A 20,313-nucleotide genomic window follows, 5' to 3' on the forward strand; every position below is an offset into this window, starting at 1 on the left:
ATCTCTCTCCTCTCTACCACTCACTATCCAGTGGCCCTCTTCCCTTCTCGGTTCCGCAGGGGCAGAGGCATCCGTGCGTCCCAGGGCTCATCGCCCGCTTGGAATTCGGGCTTGGTGCCCGAGACCAGCTTTTTGCGGAGCGGCCCGGTCGCAAGTGCAGGTGCCAATACTCCTGCAGTTGGCCAGAGTTCTTGGCGTACGGAGACTGGTGCCTTTCGCGGGCCTACCCCGCCGCCGACGTCGCGCCCTGCCACCTGGGGCGGGGCTGTTAGCTTCCGAGGCGCCGAGGCCGGCAGGATGCGAGCTCCATCAGAGTTGGACCGTCTGGCTTTCTCCTCCCGAGTCGCAGATGGCCGCGGGACCCCCACTTCCTCCAGCAGTCCCCTGCCGCCGCCACCATCGCCTTCCCCAGCAGCGGCGGCTGGACGACAGCGCCGTCACTGGTTGGATTGGAGCCGGCGGCTCAGACGGGACACCCTGGGGTGGGGGAGTGGGGGAGGGAGGGTGTGCGAAAGGGGGAGGTCAGTGTTGGGCGGGCACTCGGGGGACCCGGCGCTGCCCCCTCCAGCAGCAGCAGCACAGCAGCATCCACAGCCGCCGCCGCAGTCTGAGCGGCCGCAGCAGAGCGAGCGCGAGCTTCACCAGCTCCGCGCGGCGGAGAGCAGAGGGGCGGCGGCGCCCGCCCCAGCCGAGCCGAGCAGAGCCGAGCGCGCAGCCGGGCCGCCGCCGCCGCCTCGCAGATGCCATCACAGCAACAAAGAGCTCGCTGAGCTGAGAGCCGCGGCGAGAGCTCGCCTGGAAGCCCTCCACGGTGCCCGCTCCAGGAGCTGGGTGACAGCAGGAGGAAACGCTCCGGGGGTCTGGGGGAGGGGAGGGGACAGGAGATGGCCAAGAAGAGAAAGCCCCCCAGCATCAAGGGTGAGTTAACGCTCCATTCTCACCTCGCTCCATCCCACCTCCCACCCGCCGACCGCCCCTGTGGCTAGCCTGTTTACATCCGGGCTTGGCCAAGTGGAAGGCTGCCTGCTGGGGAAGAGTTTTCCTTCTCCGGGAGGTGGGGAGAACTGCTGCACCTTCCTTTACCTCCGGGGAGACTCCGATAGGAGTTTGTCCCCTTTTTTGTAACCCGGGGAAACCTGGAGACTCTTGTCCTCACCCCACTCCTTTCCCACTCCAAGAGCTTGGGTATCTGTTGCACCTTACCCTCTCAGGGCACTGGGGAGAGAAGCGACTCGGCTCCTTGGGTCTTAACCTTTTCGGAATCAGGCTGTGTGTGTGTGTGTGTGTGTGTGTGAAAGAAAGAGAGAGAGAGAGAGAGAGAGAGTTTTTCGAGGTGCATCTCTACTACTCTGTCCTCCCAACCTCCCTCCTCCCTCCGTCCCTTCATCCCAGGGTGACAAGTTCTGCATCAATTTCCCCAACCTCCAGCCTCAAGAGGAGATAGGAGCTGTCTGGCTCTCCTTTTCCCCATGGTCAAGGGGATTTGCTACGGGTCGGGTCCCTGCAGGCTTTTCTCCTCTTCCCGACCTGCTGAGGCGAGCAGTGACTCCCGTCGTTGAGGCGGGCCCCTGTTGCTCCTTTGGAACCAGGGCTTCTAAAGTTGGAAAGTTCAGAGGGGGAGAAGCGCTGTCAGGGAGGATAAGGATGAGCTTGTTGCCGGGGTGACTTCAGGCATCGCGGCGTGGTCGGGAGCTGGACTCTGGAGGGAGCCTCGTAGGCGGCGTCCAGCAGGAGCTGGGTATCCAGGACTCGCCCAGCGCCGCGCTGCGCGCAGGGAGCTGGTGCACTCGCCTCCCGCGACCTCAGCGCGGACTAGCAGAGGTCGCAGCTGGCCGGCTGCCTAGCGCTTCGACTCTCACGCCGGGGAGCTACCGGTGGCGGAGAGGTGGTCTTGCAGCACTGCAGAGAGGTGGAAACCAGCTCGGCACCATGCGCGGTGAGGAAGCCTGTGCCGGGGGAACTGCACCGGAGCTTGGTGCGAAGGGGGAAGCAGTGGCGTTTGAAGTTGGATTTCAACCCAATGCGCCTGATAGCCCGGGAGGCGGAGATTTATCGCGCCTTGGGATTTAATAAAACAGGACCACACTCTGAGATGCGAAGGGATGTACTCTTGAAAATATAGGTTTGGTTTGCAGCAGCGCGCTAGGCTTTGGCTTGCTGCTTCCTTTTTTCCCCAAGTCTTGCTTGTGGGAGCTTAGCTCTACTCTAGAGGTCACTAGGGGGACACAACTTTATCTTGGTGCTTCAGCTTGCCTTTTAATTGCTGCGGAGTACTCAAATCACTTATTGGAAAGGGTTTCAAACCATGATCCTTAATCTTTTAGATGTTGCTACGAAACACCCAGGATTTTCTCTTTTCTGCTCTAAACTATAACAGATATATAATTTTAGTGCAATGCATTTCTTTAAAAATAATACAGCTCCTGTAAAATAGAAAAGGCCTTAAACTTGATTTTTTCTCTCCCAATGAATTAGTACATGTTTACAGTGGTAGACGACTAAAGAAAGAATGAGAAAATATATTCATATATTCATCTACAAACAATTTTCTTATGATAATCTCAAAGAATTGGTCTAAACACAGATTGACAGGGTGCATTAGCTGCACTTTTGGTTCACTCCTTTTTATAGAACCATATCGCACCATGAATGAAACAGAAGGATTGGTTTTCAGCACTGCTGAACGGCTATCCATTGGCAGAAATACATTTCATACCCACCCCAAACCTTGCAGATTGTAAATGATCCATGAAGAGTGGAAAAATTTTTCCAGTTTTACAATACATGCTAGCTGGAGACAATCTTACCCTGAAATTAATCTTGGTAGACATGCAAAAAGATACAATTGAGGCCAAATTAATAAGTGAACCAGTATAACAGTTTGATGAAACATATCTCATTACTACCCTCCCCCAACACAAAGAAATTTTTGATTTGTAAGCCAAAATAGGATTGTATTTTTTAAAATTTAACTAGATGGTGAACTAATTGAAGACCAGTAATTAATAGAGTTTTGTCATTTAAATGTTAAGAGATTTTTTTGGAGGAATTAATAACCAGGCTTTCCTAGGAAATGTCTCAAGAAAGTTTATTGTAATTCTTTAAAAATAAGATTTTCTCATACTACATGTTATCTTTAAAAGTTATGTTATTTAACTCTTACTGATTTGTGTGTGTGTGTGTGTGTGTTTCTCTCTCACTACTAATGCTGAGTTTCTTTTTCTTTAAACCCAATTACCATTTCTTTCTTAGAAGGAAAGAAACCTTTGAGAAAATCCTTCGAGTTTCCCTTTAGCAAAGCACAATTAATTTTGATAGTTCAAAGGCAAGCCCAGGAAGTTGGAATCCATTAATTTGCCTCAATGTTGCCTTTTAAGAGGAGCGCTCTACAAAAGCATCTGACTGCCGGCTTGCTGAACTGCTCCCAGACATCTGCTTCTAAGCTACAACCAACTTAAACCAAACTGCTAAATGCTAGGGCATTTTTGTTTGCCAGTTTAGTTTTTTTGGCAGGCTGGGGTGAACTTTGTGACATCCCGCCTGTGTTGGTTATCCTCTATCCAGAGCTGTTTTCTCTGCTTAGCTACTCTGTGTGCAGGGAAAGATGATTTGTTAGAGCATGTGACAGGCAAGTTGCTCATTGGCTCCTGTAGTCCTTGCAACAGACACTACACATCTAGAAAGCTAGAAATTGGCCAGAGGGAAATAGTCTTTTAATATTGACAGAAGATGCTAGCTTTCATTTGTGGCACTCATTAAAAGACATTTTATAAAATGACTTTTATAAAAGAATATTTGTCAATCCAATATTTATAATATTTTAATGAAAAGATATGCTGTAGTCCATTTCAATAAAAGTCTTATAAAAATAGGTTAGTTATATTGATTATAGTGATACTAACCCTCCTCCCCCAGTATTATTAGTACAACAAGGATTCTCATTCACATTTAAAGGTTAAATTATGCTGGGATTCATCTATTTATGCATTCATTCAGCAATTTTATTGACTACTGGATATGTACTAGCTTCTGTGCATTGATAAACATGATACCCAATGAAGGGTATATTAAGAGGGAGGCTTGGAAAGACTAGGTAAACAAATACCTGAATAAGAAAATTTTACAATGATTAATATCATGAAAATAAAATAGGACATATTATGGAAAGTGATTGTGAGGTTACTTTATTTTATTTGTGTGTGTGTGTGTGTGTGAGGTTACTTTAGAGTGTGACGTTTGAGCTGGGAACCAAATGATGAGGAATTTACCTGCCAAGAGCTGGAACATGGCGCTGCAAGCCTTAAGGCAGGAATGAGATTGTGGCTTGGCACGTTCAAATACAGAAGAACTGCCAGTTTGGCTGGAGTGCAGTATGTTAGGTAGAGACTGGTAGGGAGAGGCCAGACTTTTTGGACCCTAAATAGGAGTTAGATTTTAGTTTAAGTGCAGTGAGAAGCCTATTGGATGCTCACTAGACATTTAGGGCTTCATTCTCATCCTTGAGGATGGTTTCAGGGAGAGCAGTTTTCCTAAGTCAACACCCAAGGCCAAGTAAAGTCCCTACCCAATGAATTTCACTTTTCTAAAAGGTCTAGTTATAATCAAGGAACTGAGACCTCCTGCTGAGAGCCCTCTTACCTGCAATATTTGGGGCTGAGATGTTGATAGCATTTCTAGGAATCTCTGCTTAAGGAAACAATTCTAAAGATAATGAGGACTATTAACAATTCAACATTTTGGTAAAAGTCATCATCCTCATTCCCCATCCCCCAACAATCCTTTCAAAGCAAGTAAATCTTAGGAAAAGCATATTGTAGTGGTAGAAGGGAGGAGTACAAAGAGCCTAGAACAGTAGGTGGAATGTGGAAGGCAGCACGAGAGGCTCCTAGGTAACGGAAAGGGGTCCATGAAAGAAGAGTGATGCTTGGAAAGGGGACATGAGAAAGCCTCTGAGACAACATCAGCCAGTTCATGATTTTGCCAAGAGAAGCAGAAGCCTGATGTGAGAGTGTGCCAAGAGAAACACTCTAGTTCAAGCACAAAGGAAGTTCAAATCAGTGTATCTTTATGCTTTTGACTGCTTTTTACTTGTGAAACATTTATAACAATAAAAGCACACAGGCTTTTAAAAAAGCTCTTTGATTTTACTTATTATTAGGTAGCTCTTATGGATTATAAACCTCGCAGATGAAAATAGCATAAAAAAAGTAGTGATAAAAACTGCTATTTGTTGGAGGTATCTGCTTGACATCTAATCAGCAGGGAAATTATACTCCTGGGTCTCTGTCTTGCTGTGGAGATGTTGGCAGTGGGGAAGGGGGCAGGAGATTGGGTCTGTTGGATGATTTTCTGCCCCATAAGCATTTATTCCTAGAAGGTGCCATGATATTTAGAAGACGTGTAAATCATAATTTTAAAGCCCTCCACTGCCTCTCCCACTTTCACCTGTCTGCATTTTTTGCCAGCAATTAATAATGAAAACTATGTTAGGAGTTTTTGTAGCTTCAGGACATTGTTTAGTTCCCTCATTGTTTAATCATTGTTTAATCCCTGTTTTCTTTGTGCTCTGATGGACTCTTGAGGCTGGCAGGGCTGGTAGTACTCAGGGATTATGTAACTAAGAATGGATTTGTTCCTTAGTGGTACCGTAACACAATGTGTTTATGACATCAGATTTTTTTCATAGCATTGAGAGTCATAGTAGGTTAGAGTTAAAAGAAAGGCTCAGTGTTGATAGAGTTAGTGGAGAAATGCTATAGTAAGAGGTGAGTAATGCTGTCAAATATGAATAGTCTATATAAGGAACTTGGTCAAGTGTATTATTTGTAATTGCATATTATGTATAAGTCAGGATATGTCTCTCTGTATATCTAGAGAGAGATATGTATATAGGCATATCTTGATATGTATTTAAACTACAGCTCAGTTCCCAATGTCAATTCAGATTTCACTCTGTGCATGCGAGTGTGATCATGTCTGCATTTTACATATAAGGAAATTGAGACACAAAGATATTAGGTACTTTCTTGGGGTCTAAGAATAAATTTTGCACTGTGGATAAAGGCATAACCAAGCTGTATGACACACTCTCCTTTGACTATGTTCAGTGTTTTTTTTAAAATTAATTATTTTAATTGGAGGCTAATTACTTTACAATGTTGTAGTGGTTTTTGCCATACACTGATATGAATCAGCCATGAGTGTACATGTGTTCCTCATCCTGAACCCCCCTCCCACTTCCTTCCCCATCCCATTATCCCTCAGGGTTGTCCCAGTGCACTGGCTTTGAGTGCCCTATTTCATGCATCAAACTTGAACTGATGATCTATTTCACATATGATAATACACATGTTTCAATGTTATTCTCTCAAATCATCCCACCCTTGCCTTCTTCCACAGTCCAAAAGTCTGTTCTTTATATCTGTGTCTCTTTAGCTGTCTTGCATATAAGGTCATCATCACCATCTCTCTAAATTCCATATATATATACGTTATTATACTGTATTGTTGTTTTTCTTTCTGACTGACTTCACTCTGTATAATAGACTCCAGTTTCATCCATCTCATTAGAACTGATCCAAATGCGTTCTTTTTAATAGCTGAGTTATATTCAGTGTTTTATTACCTGTTCACTTTCCTCAAGATCTCTCAAGTCTAACATAGAAAGGGAGATCAATTTTGCTTTTTCATGCTGAATCAAGAGGATGATACACTTTCCTCAGAAGTATCACAACTTTATTGTTTGTGATCCACTTTAAAAATTAGAAATACATTGCTAACAAAGTAGGCTAACTGCCCACAAATGCTAAGGTGATATTGTACAGAGGTTTTAGGGCCTCTCTAGAGATAGGGAGGCCAGACAAAGTGAACAAATGTTCTCATTTTTTGAAGTGGTATATTTGGAAAAGATGCATGTGGTCCCCTCTGAGGCAGATTCAAGTCATTTTGCCATTCATGTGGAAAGCCATTTGCCTGCTGTGGTAGCTAGCCTTTAAGATGGCGTCAGTGTTTTTTGCCTCCTGGTGTTCACACCCTTCCATACTCCTGTCCCACACTGAGTTGGGGCTGTTTGTGGCCTGTAGCGTGGGGTGGAAGGCTATGTTGTACATAAAGACATGGCGGCTTCTGTCATGCTCTTGTATATCTGGTGCTCTCTTATACTGCTTACTTTGGGGAAGACCAGCGGCCAAGTTGTGAAAGCACTCAGGCATTCTGGTGGAGAGGCCCATGTGGGAAAGAACTGAGGCCTCTTGCTAAGAGCCAGCTTCAGCTTGCCCACCTTGTGCACGACCTACCTTAGAAACAGACCCTCTAGCCCAGTTAAGCCTTCAGGTGTCTATAGCCTTAGCCAACATCTAACTGAATGTCATGAGAAATCCTTACCTAGGTCTACCCAACCAGCCTACTTTTGGATTCCAATGTTGCAGAAACAGTGAGAGATGGTAAATGGTTACTGTTGTGCTGAGCCACTAACGTTTGTTACACAACATTGGATAATTAATATATCTGTGGTTCATTACTTTTGTACCTTTATCTTGGGAGGTAGGGACCCTCTTATTGGTGTGTAAATAGTAGGGGAGACCGTGGATGTGTAAAAAAACATATATAGTTTTAAAACCTTCCACTGTAACAATTTACTTATTTATATAATTTTTGTATATAAAAGATCAATATATCATTATTAATCTTTATATTTACATATCTTTTATATATAAAAGATTAATTTTTTTATTTATATAATTACTCCAGGGTTTCCCCTAAGCTAGCTGCTACTTCCAGGCTCCTGGGAATAAAAGGAACACTGAATTCACAATCTTCATTACTAGTCTTGGCATTGGCCTTGAATCTTAGTTCTCTTTATTACTTCAGAGAGCTGGGCTAAAAACCCGCAGTTCTCTTTTCCCTATTTCCCTTAAGTTCCTTTTAGTAGCTTGATTCCTTCTCCTCCACTTCTTTGATTGGTCCTCATTTCTGCCCTCTATAGTTCACTTGGTTTGGCAGGTACCTTCCAAATAAAAGCCCCACCAAACGAAAAAATGAGAGTGATAGACTACAAATGCTCCCCAAGTCCTCCAACAGCCCTCCAAACCGAAAAGACAAAAAGTCCCTTAAAACCTAAAATCTCCCAATAAACCCTTCTCCAGCTATATTTATCTACTTCTCCCTACCAAGGAGTCCCTGCCCCCTCCTAGCCCAACTAGTCCCTTGATATATAACAAGGAGAGTGAGAAAGAGGATAAAGTAAACATGAAGAAGCCTGTGATTCCTTCTACTTCAGTGTAGAATACTAGTCTGCTTTATTTCAGCCCCTCACTCATTTCTTCATTCACTTGACAAATATTAACTGAAGACTTACTCTGTACTAGAAGTGTATTTGGGATACAAAATGGAGTCTTTAGGTAGGGAAGACAGACCATGAATAAACTGTTGAGATTAAAAATTGAAATGTACTATGAGGAAAAACGGAGAAAGCAATGGCACCCCACTCCAGTACTCTTGCCTGGCAAATCCCATGGACGGAGGAGCCTGGTGGGCTGCAGTCTATGGAGTCGCACAGAGTCAGACACGACTGGAGCGACTTAGCAGCAGCAGCAGCATGAGGAAAAAAATAGAGCATGGTCTGGGGGATTTGGAAGGCTGGTGATGGCCTAATGTGGGAGGGTGAGCTATTAATAGGATGATTGCTGCTGCTGCTGCTGCTAAGTCGCTTTAGTCATGTCCGACTCTGTGCGACCCCATAGATGGCAGCCCACCAGGCTCCCCTGTCCCTGGGATTCTCCAGGCAAGAACACTGGAGTGGGTTGCCATTTCCTTCTCCAATGCATGAAAGTGAAAAGTGAAAGTGAAGTCATTCAGTCGTGTCTGACTCTTTGCAGCCCCATGGACTGCATCCTACCAGGCTCCTCCACCCGTGGGATTTTCCAGGCAAGAGCACTGGAGTGGGGTGCCATTGCCTTCTCTGAATAGGATGATTAGGTAGACTTAATTGGAAACATAATATTGAAGGAGACAAAGTAGTTTTTATGGAGGAGGAAGAATCTTTCAGAAAGAGATAAAAGCCAGGGCAAAGACCCCCTGGTGAGAGTATCCTGGCATGTTTGATAAACAGAAAGGAGAGTGAGTGAAATTAGTAAAGAGAATAGAAATAGGAAAGGGGGGCAGAACAGTGAGGGAGGACTAGATTACATCCAGCCCTGTGGGCAATTTTAAAGACTTTGACTTTAATCCTCAGTGAAATGGGGCATCATTGAAGGTTTTGAACAAAGGAATAATAGGCTCTGACTGACAATTTGAAAAGAATTGTTGTGGCTACCATGTCGAAAATATCCTCTCGGGGCAAGAGAGAAGCTAGAAGACCAGTAAAGAGTCTTGAAATGTTTCAGTTGAGAAATGATGGTGGTAACTATCAGGGCGGTAGCAGTTGGAGGGCCTGAGAAATGGAAAGACCCAGAATATATTTTGAGGGTGGAGCTAATATGGTTTCCGGAACTAACAGGCTGTGTGAGAGAAAGATATGAGTCATGGATGATTCCATAGTTTGTGACCTGAGCTACTAATAGGATGGAGTCGTTATCAGCCGGTATTGGAAGGAAGATTGTGGATGGGGCAAGTTTAGTGAGAAAGTAGTTCAGTTTTTTTTTTTTTTTTTTTTGGAGATCCGTTTTGGACACATATAAGTTGAAGTGTTCATTTGATATTCAAGTGGAGATGACAAGTAGGAGGTCAAACACATGAATCTGGAGTCTGGGGGAGAGGCTGGGCTGATGATGTGAATTTGGGAGACATTGGCACCTAGGTGGTAAGACCTTAGGCTGAATAAGCACTCACTTCCTGGCAAGTGAGTAGTCTGAGAGACATGATCTAAGCCCAAGATTACTGTATTATTACGAGGGAAGGGAGATGGAGTGGAAACTGGTAAAGGAAATTTAGAAAGAGCAACTGGTGAGTAAGGGGAAAGTCAAGAGTGTGAGGGGTCCCAGAGCCAAGGGAGAAAGTGTATCAAAGTAGAAAAGAATAATCGACTGTGTCAAATGCTGCTGATAAAGTAACATGAGGGTTAAGAAGTGACCATGGCATTTATTACTGTGAAGGTTATTGAAGACCTTGACAAGGGCAGTTGGAATAGGTCAAGAGAGCATGGGAGGAGAAGAATTGGAGACATCAGAGTCAACTCTTTGGAGGGGTTTCGTGGCAAAGGAAGTAAAGAAATGGTGCTGTGGCTGGGAGCCGTAGTCATCAAGAAAAAAGAGAACTTTTTTATGTTGGGAGAAATGATGGCAGGTTTCATTCCTTGCTTTTGTCATTTGCTTTGTGAGGTGGTCTTTAACTTATCTTTCACTATTTTTTTAAACCATTGAACTGTACACTTTTTTTTTTAAATGGATTTGTTTATTTTTGGCTGCACTGGGTCTTTGTTGTTGCACTTGGGCTTTTCTCTAATTGCGGCAAGTGGGCCTACTCTCTAGTTGGGTGCTTAGGCTTATTGCGGTGGCTTCTCTTGTTGCAGAGCACGGGCTTTAGGATGCGTGAGTTTAGTTGCCCCACTGAGTGTGGAATCTTCCTGGAGCAGGGATGGAACCATGTCCCCTGCATTGGCAGGCAGAATCTTAAGCACTGGACCACCAGGGAAGTCCTTTCTTTCACTATTTTAAATTTTGGCTGCTTTCTAGGACAATTTCTTGGGGAGATAAGGAGGGAATTAATGTACAATGGTTTTATATTACTTAGTTATAAGGATGTTTCTTTTTTGTCTTTTATTTCTGTAAACAGATTATCTTTAAAAATATTAAATATAGTATGAGAAGAGAAATAGAAATGGATTTCCTGATGAAATATTTAATAAAATATACCACGGTAGGAGAAAGTTGCCATGAGAGGAAAGCGTGCCAGTCATCATGTTGCTGACTGTAGCAGTCCATTCTGTCAGCTGGAAGCTCAGAAGGAACTAAGGACAAGTTTAAAAATATTTTGTGTAGGGGCAAGCCTGGTCGTTCTTGACCAGAGGCAATTTTGCAGTGTCTTGAAGACATTTTTGATTGTCAATTACTGGGGTGATGCTATTGGTTTCTGGTGGGTAGAGACCAGGGATGATGCTAAACATTTTGTAATGCCCAGGACAGCCCTCACAACAAAGAATTATCTGGTTCAAATTGTCAACAGTGCCGAGGTCAAGAAATCCTGGGATAGCCCCATCATTTTTTCATTCTTTCAGAGAGGAGTTAGCAAGCTCCTTCCGAAAGAGTCTGTTTGACCTATGCCATTGTTCTACGTTTAGATGAGGCACAGCTGTTTAAAAATTAAATTCAAATAAAGACAGGCTTTTTTCTTTTTGTCTTTGCTTTCTCTCCCCACCTCCCTGTCCTGCCTTCTGTTGGTTCCCCTTGTATTTTACTATTTTTATAAACTTGCATTGTTTCCCACTGGGCCCATGACATTAGAGGGACATTAAAGTTATGGTAAAAAAAAATCCTTGATTCAGTTGGGGAACCACAATTTTATATTGCTGATTCCTATTCTGCATCTGTCCGACAGTGTTATGAAAGAAATAATCAAGAACAGGATGATTTGTTAAGCTCTAGCTCTTTAATGAGAAAGGCTGGGTAGTCTCTCAGCCATTTTTCCCATGGCCTCTTTTGGCCATTAGGACTTCAGGGGAAAGCTGCACCCTTCACAGTCCGACTGTTGATGTGTGCATTATCTGACAAGGAAGACTCTGAACTAAGTCACGACTGTCCTAAGTGCTTGTTGAGTGAAAGGATGAGAAATTTTAAATCCAGTTTTATAAGAAGCAATTTAAAATTTATGTATTTAAAAAACTTGAAGGACAGGTTCTTTTTTATGAACATTTGGCAGTTCATTGGATTGTGTTTGAATATCCAAATCCAGAGATAAAAGTAATATTTTTAAATTGACATTAAAAGTTTATTAAAAGTGTATTATCACTCTAGGCTTGCCCTACAAAAAAATTCAAAAGTCATTTTGAAGTTAGCCTATATATACATTTTGTTAGTATTAGTTTAAGAATATCATAAATCATAAAATTAGAAAAAACTGTAAAAGCTACTTAATGAACATTCATATTTCACAAGTTCTGGTATTAACAGTATTTTTCACTTTGTTTTTTTTTTTTTTTTTTTTTTTTTAATTTTATTTTATTTTTAAACTTAACATAACTGTATTAGATTTGCCAAATATCAAAATGAATCCGCCAGAGGTATACATGTGTTCCCCATCCTGAACCCTCCTCCCTCCTCCCTCCCCATTCCATCCCTCCGGGTATTTTTCACTTTGAATTAAGTTCTTTTTTCTTTTTATCCACTGTTCTCATACTCTTATTTATACTTTGTTTGGCTGCACAAAAATGTTATCACATTCTTTTTCCATGGCAATGACTTTGATTCTGCTGATTTAACACCTTTACTGTAGTGAAAGAATATCTAGGACTAAAAAAGAAGCATTATGTTATTTAAAAAAGATCTTTGTTCATAAATAAACCTGTCTAGGGATATCTTAGTTGTGGAAGGTAGGACAGACTTGAAGTTATAAGGAGTAGTGTTGCATATATCTATGGCTGATTCATGTTGATATGTGGCAGAAACCAACACAATATTGTAAAGCAATTATCCTCCAAATAAAAATAAATTTCAATAAAAAAAGAATAACACTGGAATTCACCCCTTCTCTTGCCCTTCTTAGTCCTTAAGAAAAACTTACATTGAGATACATGCAATAGAAATTCTGCATTGAATAATTATCATACTTCTGACACACAAACTTTATTTAGTAATCTATAGACACAACCCAAAGACAAAAAGACATGTGGTTCACATGCCAAATTCTAAGGACAAGACTGGTTATGTTTTAACCTCTGTAAATTCTCTTTACCTTATTCTGAATCAATGCCTTAAGTATGATGGATAAGCAAATTAATTGACTATACATAAGTTTATATGGATCAAGAGAGGCATGTAACCTATTTAAACCATTTGGCAAACAAGCCATTTTTAAGTTTTTGGCAGCACTAAGTGGTAGAAAAGTATATTAATTAGAAATAACTTACTAAAACAAGCCTTTGAAGAATTCTAATGGTAATATTTTTAGCTAATTGTTTATATTATGTTAAAGGAATGGAATATCTTTTGAATATTGAGAACTTACATGAGTCTAGGCTTTCTTCCAGCTGGTCCTATTTAGTGTGGTTTTATGCTACATCTTGTATTTCTGAAAACTGGGTATTTGTACGTACTAAGACCCTGATGCTGGGAGAGATTGGGGGCAGGAGGAGAAGGGGATGACAGAGGATGAGATGGCTGGATGGTATCACTGACTTTATGGACATGAGTTTGAGTGAACTCCGGGAGTTGGTGATGGACAAGGAGGCCTGGCGTACTGCGGTTCATGGGGTCGCAAAGAGTCGGACACGACTGAGCGACTGAACTGAACTGAAGGCTGAAGAACCTTGAGAATGGCCACTGGCAGACCAGAGGTCAAGTCAACCATCAAGAATCCCTCAGGGATGGGAAGTTGGCACTATGGTATCCTTGAGTAACTTGAGGTTAGGGCTGTTAATGAGGAATCTCCTCATGTAGGGAGGAATAAGCATGTAGTCTTTTCATTCCTATCAGATCAGATCAGTCGCTCAGTCGTGTCCGACTCTTTGCGACCCCATGAATAGCAGCACGCCAGGCCTCCCTGTCTATCACCAACTCCCGGAGTTCACTCAGACTCACGTCCATCGAGTCAGTGATGCCATCCAGCCATCTCATCCTCTGTCGTCCCCTTCTCCTCTTGCCCCCAGTCCCTCCCAGCATTAGAGTCTTTTCCAATGAGTCAACTCTTCACATGAGGTGGCCAAAGTGCTGGAGTTTCAGCTTTAGCATCATTCCTTCCAAAGAAATCCCAGGGCTGATCTCCTTCAGAATGGACTGGTTGGATCTCCTTGCAGTCCAAGGGACTCTCAACAGTCTTCTCCAACACCACAGTTTAAAAGCACCAATTCTTTGGCGCTCAGCATTCTTCACAGTCCAACTCTCACATCCATACATGACCACAGGAAAAACCATAGCTTTGACTAGACGAACTTTTGTTGGCAAAGTAATGTCTCTGCTTTTGAATATGCTATCTAGGTTGGTCATAACTTTCCTTCCAAGGAGTAAGCGTCTTTTAATTTCATGGCTGCAGTCAAGATCTGTAGTGATTTTGGAGCCCAGAAAAATAAAGTCTGACACTGGATTCAGGATTTAGAATAGCTCAACTGGAATTCCATCACCTCCACTAGCTTTGTTCGTAGTGATGCTTTCTAAGGCCCACTTGACTTCACATTCCAGGATGTCTGGCTCTAGGTCAGTGATCACACCATCATGATTATCTGGGTCGTGAAGATCTTTTTTGTACAGTTCTTCTGTGTATTCTTGCCATCTCTTTTTAATATCTTCTGCTTCTGTTAGGTCCATACCATTTCTGTCCTTTATCGAGCTCATCTTTGCATGAAATGTTCCTTTGGTATCTCTGATTTTCTTGAAGAGATCCCTAGTCTTTCCCATTCTGTTGTTTTCCTCTATTTCTTTGCATTGATTGCTGAAGAAAGCTTTCTTATCTCTTCTTGCTATTCTTTGGAACTCGGCATTCAGATGTTTATATCTTTCCTTTTCTCCTTTGCTTTTCGCTTCTCTGCGTCTCACGGCTATGTGGAAGGCCTTCCCAGACAGCCATGTTGCTTTCTGGCGTTTCTTTTCCATGGGGATGGCCTTGATCCCTGTCTCCTGCACCATGTCACGAACCTCATTCCATAGTTCCTCAGGCACTCTATCTATCAGATCTAGGCCCTCAAATCTATTTCTCACTTCCACTGTATAATCATAACGGATTTGATTTAGGTCATACCTGAATGGTCTAGTGGTTTTCCCTACTTTCTTCAATTTCAGTCTGAATTTGGCAATAAGGAGTTGATGATCTGAGCCACAGTCAGCTCCTGGTCTTGTTTTTGCTGACTGTATAGAGCTTCTCCATCTTTGGCTGCAAAGAATATAATCAATCTGATTTCAGTGTTGACCATCTGGTGATGTCCATGTATAGAGTCTTCTCTTGTGTTGTTGGAAGAGGGTGTTTGTTATGACCAGTGCATTTTCTTGGCAAAACTCTATTAGTCTTTGCCCTGCTTCATTCCGTATTCCAAGGCCAAATTTGCCTGTTACTCCAGGTGTTTCTTGACTTCCTACTTTTGCATTCCAGTCCCCTATAATGGAAAGGACATCTTTTTGGGGCATTAGTTCTAAAAGGTCTTGTAGGTCTTCATAGAACCGTTCAACTTCAGCTTCTTCAGCGTTACTGGTTGGGGCATAGACTTGGATTACTGTGATATTGAATGGTTTGCCTTGGAAACAAACAGAGATCATTCTGTCATTTTTCAGATTGCATCCAAGTACTGCATTTTGGACTCTTTTGTTGACCATGATGGCCACTCCATTTCTTCTGAGGGATTCCTTCCCACAGTAGTAGATATAATGGTCATCTGAATTAAGTTCACCCATTCCAGTCCATTTCAGTTCGCTGATTCCTAGAATGTCGACATTCACTCTTGCCATCTCTTGTTTGACCACTTCCAATTTGCCTTGATTCATGGACCTAACATTCCAGGTTCCTATGCAATATTGCTCTTTACAGCATCGGACCTTGCTTCTATCACCAGTCACATCCACAGCTGGGTATTCTTTTTGCTTTGGCTCCATCCCTTCATTCTTTCTGGAGTTATTTCTCCACTGATCTCCAGTAGCATATTGGGCACCTACTGACCTGGGGAGTTTCTCTTTCAGTATCCTATAATTTTGCCTTTTCATACTGTTCATGGGGTTCTCAAGGCAAGAATACTGAAGTTTCTTGCCATTCCATTCTCCAGTGGACCACATTCTGTCAGATCTCTCCACCATGACCCACCCGTCTTGGGTTGCCCCACAGGCATGGCTTAGTTTCATTGAGTTAGACAAGGCTGTGGTCCTAGTGTGATTAGATTGACTAGTATCATCCAGACCTTGAGATAGGTTTTTATCCAGCTTATTATTTTGACCCCACATAGACATGCTTTTGCTGATTTGTGTTTAGCTATTGTAGTGCTGACTGGCATTGAAAAACTTGACATATGAAGTCATATGAGGTTCAAGGATGTATGTCTCATGCTGATCACTCTTTTATGAAATATCTGCATTATGAGTACCTGATGAAGTTTTTCTGAGTGTCACTAGCTAACAATGGACAAAATAAGTCATGAAACTCATTGAGTTTCCCATATGGGTAGATAGCTTGGTTCAGTCACCAAGTCATGACCAACTCTTTGTGACCCCATGAACTAAAGCACTCCAGTCTTCCCTGTCCCTCACCATCTGGAATTTGCCCAAGTTCATGTACATTGAATTGGTAATACTGTCCAACCATCTCATCATCTGTTGCTCCCTTCTCTTTCTTCCTTCAATCTTTCCTAGCATCAGGGTCTTTTCCAATGAGTTAGCTGTTCACATCAGGTGACCAAAGTATTAGTGCTTCATCTTCAGCATTCATCCTTCTGATATACCTTGGTGTTTCAGGGTTGATTTCCTCTAAGATTGATTGGTTTGATTTCCTTGCTTTCCAAGGGACACACAAGAGTATTCTCCAGCACCACAGTTTGAAAACATCAATTCTTCGGCACTCTGCTTTCTTTTCTGTTCAGCTCTCACATCCATATATGACTACTGGAAAGGCCATAGTCTTGACCATATGGACCTTTGTCAGCCAAGTGCTGTCTTTGCTTTTTAAGGCACAGTCTAGGTTTGTCTCAGCTTTCCTACCAAGAAGCAATCATTTTCTAAGTTCATGGCTGCAGTTACCATCTGTACAGCCCAAGAAGAGGAAATCTGTCACTACTTCCACCTTTTCCCCTTCTATTTGCCATGAAGTGAAGGGACTGGATGCCATGATCTTAGTTTTTTTAAGCTAGGAAGGGTAGCTTGGAAGCTCAAAACTGAGAATGTGCCTGCTTCTTATGTAAGACTATGGAATCATAAATTATGCATTTGTGAATTAATTTTGTTTTTCATATCTTTATTCTTCTTTCCTGTCATCATCTTTCTATATATACTTTGTTTTGTTGAAATGTATGTAGTTTTATAAACTACTTTAAATCTTCTTTGAAACAAGATGAATTATAAACAAATTAATGTTGGCTAAGACTAACTTTATAGAAATTAAATAATTTACTCAAAGTTATTAACTAGTAAAGAATGCTCATTTAAACCTAGATGTAGCCTCAATCAAAAAAATTTTTTTTTTGCATGTAATAGAACAAAGCATCTCATTGTCCTAATCCAACTTTTCATTTGCAGACTACACTAGTTTTGTTCATATATAATTTTCTATAGTTGAGGTTTTATTTATCATCACCTTTATCCACTTGGCTACACAAGTGGGGAAAATGGAGTCATCCTTGACACTCTTTTACAGGCCTCTGCTCAAGCAAATGAAGTTGGTCATTACTACTGATCCTGATAGTATCTACTTTTCTTTACCTTCACTGTCACAGATGTAATTCAGCACTCCTCATTTCTAGTATGGATTAGAACTACCTGTACACTAAAAGGTCTCTTTGCATAAGGCCTAAATCATCTCTTAACTTATTTTTCACAGTATTGCAGATATGCTACCACCAACTTGCATGTTTGATCATTTCACAGTCTTAAAGTAATGGCCCTCCATCACCTCTGCTGCTGCTGCTGCTGCTACTGCTAAGTCGCTTCAGTCATGTCCGACTCTGTGTGACCCCATAGACGGCAGCCCACCAGGCTCCCCCTTCCCTGGGATTCTCCAGACAAGAACACTGGAGTGGGTTGCCATTTCCTCCTCCAATGCAGGAAAGTGAAAGTGAAAGTGAAATCACTCAGTTGTGTCCAACTCCCAGCAATCCCATGGACTGCAGCCTACCAGGCTCCTCCACCCATGGGATTTTCCAGGCAAGAGTACTGGAGTGGGTTGCCACTGCCTTCTCCTCCATCACCTCTACCTAGGACAAAATCGAAATTCCACACCAAGGCATATCAGACTCTCTAGAATCTGACCCCTCAGAATCTTTCCTGCTTCATCTTTTCCACACCCATCCTAAACTTAAGGACCCACCATTCTAGTGCTGGGACCACACGCATTCTTTTATGCTTCCTCTGCCTTTGTGATGTTGTGTGTGTGTGTGTGTGTGTGTGTGTGTGTGTGTGTATAATGCTGAAAATTCCTATTTATCCTTCAAACCTCAGCACAATGTCACTACTCGGTTAAACTTTCATCCCCATCTTCCCCTTTGACACTCCCTACAAAAACAGTTAAACTTTTCCTCTTTGCTTCCCCCATTACATCTTCCACTTAGGTCTATTTGTCCTCCTATATAGATTTAAGATTTAAAGTGTAGAGTTTATTTGTCCATCTGCTTTCTCATTTCTCCAGGGGGTCTTTAGTCTTACCTGTGCCCTGAAGCAAAAGGAACCAAAAGCCTGACAGGAAATCAGTCACTGGCTTAACATCCCAGGGTCAAAGTATCACTGTAGCTTACCCCGCCTCCCATTATCCTGGTAATATTATTAGGGAAGTGTGTGTTTCAGGCAGGAGAGAACAGTGCCCTGTGCCCAAGTAAGTCTGCTAGAAACTGTTCTTTCCTAGGACTGCTTCCAATCTTCCTGTGTCTTGGATTAATTTTCCTGAATCAAACCGGGCTCTCTGTAAGTTGTCACCTGTCTGGAGTTGGTCTAGAGTTTTATGGGATTGCACCAAAGGGACTTTGCCATGTGCCTGTTGGTTGTTCTTTCCTGTAGGTTTCTTCGTAAATACCTACCACTAGACTATGAACACCTTGAGAGTCCTGATTGTGTGATATTTACCCTTTAATCTAAAATGTCTAGTATAATTCTGGATATATTACCGAAATCTATGGACAGAGGAGCCTGGCAGGCTACAAGTCCAGTTCAGTTCAGTTCAGTCACTCAGTTGTGTCCGACTCTTTGCGACCCCATGGACTGCAGCATGCCCGGCTTCCCTGTCCATCACCAACTCCCAGAGCTTGCTCAAACTCATGTCCATTGAGTTGGTGACGCCATCCAACCATCTCATCCTCTGTCATCCCTGTCTCCTCCTGCCCTCAATCTTTTCCAGCATCATGGTCTTTTCCAATGAGTCAGTTCTTCACATCAGGTGGCCAAAGTATTGAAGCTTCTATCTCCCTCAAAATATTGAAGGGAGGAAAGAGAAAATATCTTTTCAGATACCTTCCTCCTTTCCTCCCTCCCTCCCTTCTTTTGTTATAAGTATTTTCTAATTTTGGGTCAGTCTTATTTAACAAAAAGGAATTTATTAAAAATTATTTCATTATAAACTGCAGATATGTAATATCAAATTAATTTTAAGAGTTGACAAATGAATTTATTCATTTGTGTTAACTTTATACGTCTCACTTTGAAATTTGGGGTAAAATATTATACATTGAAAACCCAAGTTGATTCTTATATTGTTATTAAAATTGTGAGTTTAATAATCTTTTTTACTAAAATGATTTAAAAGAAAATGGTACCATAGCCTCTTTCCCTGTTCCTGTTGCATTGCTAATTTTCTTCCAAGGTATAGCACCTTTATAATTGTTAACTCAGTAATCTTCATGAGGTAGGGAAGGTCTGCAGGTGTAATTTTTCCCATTTCTAAAATCAAGGCAGCATGGAGTTTTTGTTGCTTACTGTCAAATTACACATCACTCTATCATTACATTATAACTTTCTGGTGGTGCTGCACAGCTTGTGGGATCTCAGTTCCCTGTCCAGAGATTGAACCTGGACCAGGGCAGTGAAAGCTCTGGATCCTAACTACTTGACTACCAGGGAATTTGCATTTCATTGTAATTTTGAATGCCATTTTACATTTGACTTATGACCACTTTTAAAAAGTTGACCTGTCAACTTTTTCAGGTTTTTCAATAATAATGTAAAATCTTTTGTACAACTTTTACAATAATAATGAAATATTATTAAGATTGGAATTCAGCTTTTCTGTTGGTCTTATTATTATTTTTATAGGCAGTTAGATATTATGCTAAGGTCAGGAAAATTTCTATCTTTTAATATTTCATTTGGAGACTGTAATGAACTTTGGATCTGGCTTAGAAGACTCCACTGCTATGTTTAAACATGTTCTTTTTTTTCCCTTTTGGAACTTTACCTTTTCATTTCAATTTTTCCAAAGCTGATCTATTTCCATTTATGATGTTAGTTTTTCTTTTAATATTGATTGTAAAATTCATGTGGTGAGTTCTTTTTT

The 20,313-nt window shown here is 41.9% G+C and overlaps 1 protein-coding gene across 1 annotated transcript in view; it reads left to right on the top strand.

Annotated features, from left to right (window-relative positions):
* Positions 1-774: 774 nt before the first annotated feature.
* Positions 775-20,313, top strand: part of SLC44A5 (solute carrier family 44 member 5) — a 423,585-nt gene continuing 404,046 nt past the window's right edge. The window contains exon 1 of the mRNA XM_025288440.3: positions 775-918. Coding sequence (XP_025144225.1) covers positions 885-918 — 34 coding nt within the window. The 5' untranslated portion in view covers positions 775-884. The remainder of the gene's footprint in view (positions 919-20,313) is intronic.

This window comes from Bubalus bubalis, chromosome 6 (genome assembly GCF_019923935.1).
Source record: "Bubalus bubalis isolate 160015118507 breed Murrah chromosome 6, NDDB_SH_1, whole genome shotgun sequence".
Taxonomy (NCBI): Eukaryota; Metazoa; Chordata; class Mammalia; order Artiodactyla; family Bovidae; genus Bubalus; species Bubalus bubalis.